Genomic DNA, 3,243 nt, shown 5'->3' with positions numbered 1-3,243 from the left:
CGCCCTTGGTAGAGTGCTGTGGTGTCATAGCTCACAGAAACCTCAAACTCTTGGGCTTAAGCAATTCTCTTGCCTCAGCCTCCTAAGTAGCTGGGATTATGGTCACTTGCCACAGTGCCTGGCTATTTTTTGTTGTAGTTGTCGTTGTTGTTTAGCAGGCCGGGGCCAGGTTATGTGTATGTGGCCAGTGCCCTAACCACTGAGCTACAGGTGCCAAGCCTAAAAGAGACACTTTTTCAAGGAAGATATACAAAGGGCCAATAAACACATGAAAAGATGCTCAATGCCACTAATACTTAGGGATATGGAAATCAAAACCACAATGGCGTGTGACTTCACATATATTAGAATGGCTTTGATAAAAGAAAAGAAAACTCAAAACTTTGAGAAAGTGGGAAAATCGAAACTCTTGTGCATTGCTGATGAGAATGTAAAATGGTACCACCACTGTGGAAAATGATACAGAAATTCTTCAAAAAAATTAAACAAAGGATTACCATGTGATCCAGAAATTCCACTTCTGGCCAAATATTCAAACTAATTGAAAGCAAGAATTCAAACAGTATTGGTACATCCACGTTCACAGCGCTATTATTCACAATAGACAAATTTTGTAAACAACTCAAAAGTCCGTCTGAAGATAGGTAAGTAGTCAAAATGAGATATATCTGTACAATGGAATGTTCCTCAGTCTTAACAAGGAATACAATGTTGATACATGCTACAGTTATGGTAAGTAAAATGAGACAGGCACAAAGGACATGTATTGTATGCTTCCCTTTATATGAGGTACTTCGAATAGTTGACTATATAGAGACAGAAAGTAGGATGGGGCCCAGGGACTCTGGGGAGGAGTAGAGAATTATCATTTAGTGTGAACAGAAGTTTAACATGGTGAAATGAAAAGTTCTGGAAATGAATAGCAGTGATAGTTGCAAAACACTATAAATGTACTTAATAGCATAGAACTGTCCACTTAAAAATGGTTAAGATGCTAAATTATGGCATGTATATTTAATCACTGTATATACTCTATAGACACTGGTACCCTAACCATCTCTGTAAATACCCATCCCACCCCAGATGAAGTCAGAGCACAGCTGGTCACCAGGCAAACTGGGAACAGAGCAGGAAGCAGAGAGCTCATATGTTCATCCCTCTTCTGAGTGGGTTTCCTCCTCTCATTTGAGGAAAAAATAATGTGAGCCTATTTCAAAACTGCCTATGTTCCTTGTAGCTCATAGAGGAATTATAGGAGGAAAAAAAAAAAGAAAGGGATGGGTTAGTGATAGAGAAAAACCACTTGAGGTTGGACACCCTCCCTCTGTGAAGCCCCCCCAACTAGCTGGGGCTCTCTGGGGCCGAGGGAAGGTCCTCCTCACATTCTAGGCTGGACCCAAGGTCAATGGCCAGAAACCCTAGAAGCCAGGGGAAGAGAGAGTCTGCGGACACACAGTGGGAGGGCTCAGGGCAGAACCTGGGATTTGCCTGTGCCCAGGACACAGGCTGGGAAGGGAAATTGCTGCTCAACTGTTCTCGGAAACCCCACGAGAGTCCACCCTAAAACTTTCTGCTAATGCTGCATCTATCTACTTACCCGAGACTGTGATTTTCTTGACTGCGGTCACACTGAGGCCTGTGGCTGAGTTATGGGCACGGCAGGCGTAGGATCCGCTATCCTTTGTAGTGATTCCGGGGATAAAGAGCACTTGTGTGTCTCGCCGTGACCTCTCATTGATAAGCCAAGAATAGTTTGCAGGTGGGTTTGAGTCTGCGTGGCAGGAGAGGTTGAGGTTTGCCCCCGAAATGTAAGATGACTCTGGAGGGGAAATGGTGGGGGTGTCGGGGCCATCTGGACAAAGAGAATAAAGCCATATGTGATGTCAGCAGAAGGAAGGGGAAACTTCCTCCGTTGAAGGACCACAGTTTCTCTCTGAGCTATGTCCCAACCCTTGCAAAAAATTCCCACCCATACCATCTGTGCTCACTGGGCCTGTGGGAGACATTCACCTGTTTCACCCATCAAGGGTTATTGACCCCAAGCCTTGCACGCTCCTATTCTTGCTTAAGGCTGGGCCAGATTGAGTTTGCCAGCAGAAGGAAGTCATGGCCAGCCTAGGTGGCCAGGAGTGAGGGTCTGTGTACTGGAACCTGATAGGAATTGAGTGGCCTGGGTCTGGTCATGTGGATTTGGATTGGCAGCCTGAGCCACGGAGGAATAGAGATACTCACAGAGAACATTCAGGGTGAAGGGGTCACTGCTCTTGGCACTCACTGGGTTCCGTGTTTCACACACAAAGGGTCCTGAGTCAGACCTAGTGACACTGAGTAAAGTGAGAGTGCTGTTATCCGGGGACAGCTGCAGCCTGGGACTGACTGGGAGGTTCTGATTGTTTAGCCACCACAGGTAGGTCACATTCTGAGCTGCTGGTTCACAGGTTAATGCCACAGAGTCTTTGTTTTCCACGGGGTTGGAGTTGTTGCTTGTGATGAAGGGTCTGGGTAACTCCGCTGTGGAGGTAACAGAGAAGGTTGCCCTGAGTGGTGCCTTTGATTCCTCCAATGGCGTCTTTCAATTTGAGATGGCATCTCTCACCTCTCAGCCAACCAAGTCTTTAAAAGGCCAAGGCAGGTGTGTGTGGGCACATAAGACAGATGTGCGCTGGTCTGAGGGTCAGGGAATGTGATGGAGCCTGCTCCATCTGTTGTTGTCTGGGCAACTCACAGACTTTCTCAAGTATGAATTAAGCCCCAGCTTTAGGTTGTGGACAGACACAGGACTGGGAGTCAGACATTCCCTGGCGCCTCTCCTGGCCCTTCCCTGGCCTCTGACTGCCTGAGTATCCTCAGGACATGTGGGTGCTGAGTCCCTTCCAGCTACATGCTCAGCTGAGGGGCATTTTCTCTCAGGCCTCAGTATATAAGGACGTCCTAGAGCTGGGTGACACTGGGTGATATTTGGGAAGAAATAACACAGGGCGACAGGAGCAGGTCCGGGGGTCAGCAGAGTTCTCAGGCCCCAGGGACTGGAGAAGGGCAGTTTGCTCAGGTGTTGATGGGCACAGAGATTCAGTTTGGAAGAGAAGAGGTCTATGGATGGATGGTGGTGATGACAGCAGGACAGTGTGGGTGCACTTAATGCCACTAGACTGTCCACTGAAAAGGATTAAGGTAAAATTTATGTTAGGTAATATATATGTGTATATATATGCATTGTATTATATGTGGGTTGTGCAGTGTGTG

At 46.9% G+C, this 3,243-nt stretch overlaps 1 protein-coding gene across 1 annotated transcript in view; it reads right to left on the bottom strand.

Moving 5' to 3' along the window:
• The window catches only part of LOC111728359 (carcinoembryonic antigen-related cell adhesion molecule 6-like), a 21,906-nt gene that overhangs the window by 10,538 nt on the left and 8,125 nt on the right, over positions 1-3,243 (bottom strand). The window contains exons 3-4 of the mRNA XM_023518999.1: positions 2,233-2,511; positions 1,598-1,852 (exon numbers count right to left, since the gene is read on the bottom strand). Of these exons, the coding sequence (XP_023374767.1) occupies positions 1,598-1,852; positions 2,233-2,511 (534 nt within the window). The remainder of the gene's footprint in view (positions 1-1,597; positions 1,853-2,232; positions 2,512-3,243) is intronic.

This window comes from Otolemur garnettii, unplaced genomic scaffold (assembly GCF_000181295.1).
Source record: "Otolemur garnettii isolate 467f Iridium unplaced genomic scaffold, OtoGar3 scaffold00152, whole genome shotgun sequence".
Taxonomy (NCBI): domain Eukaryota; kingdom Metazoa; phylum Chordata; class Mammalia; order Primates; family Galagidae; genus Otolemur; species Otolemur garnettii.
The sequence above is the reverse complement of the archived record's forward strand: the minus strand, read 5'-3'. Positions and strand labels throughout refer to the sequence as shown.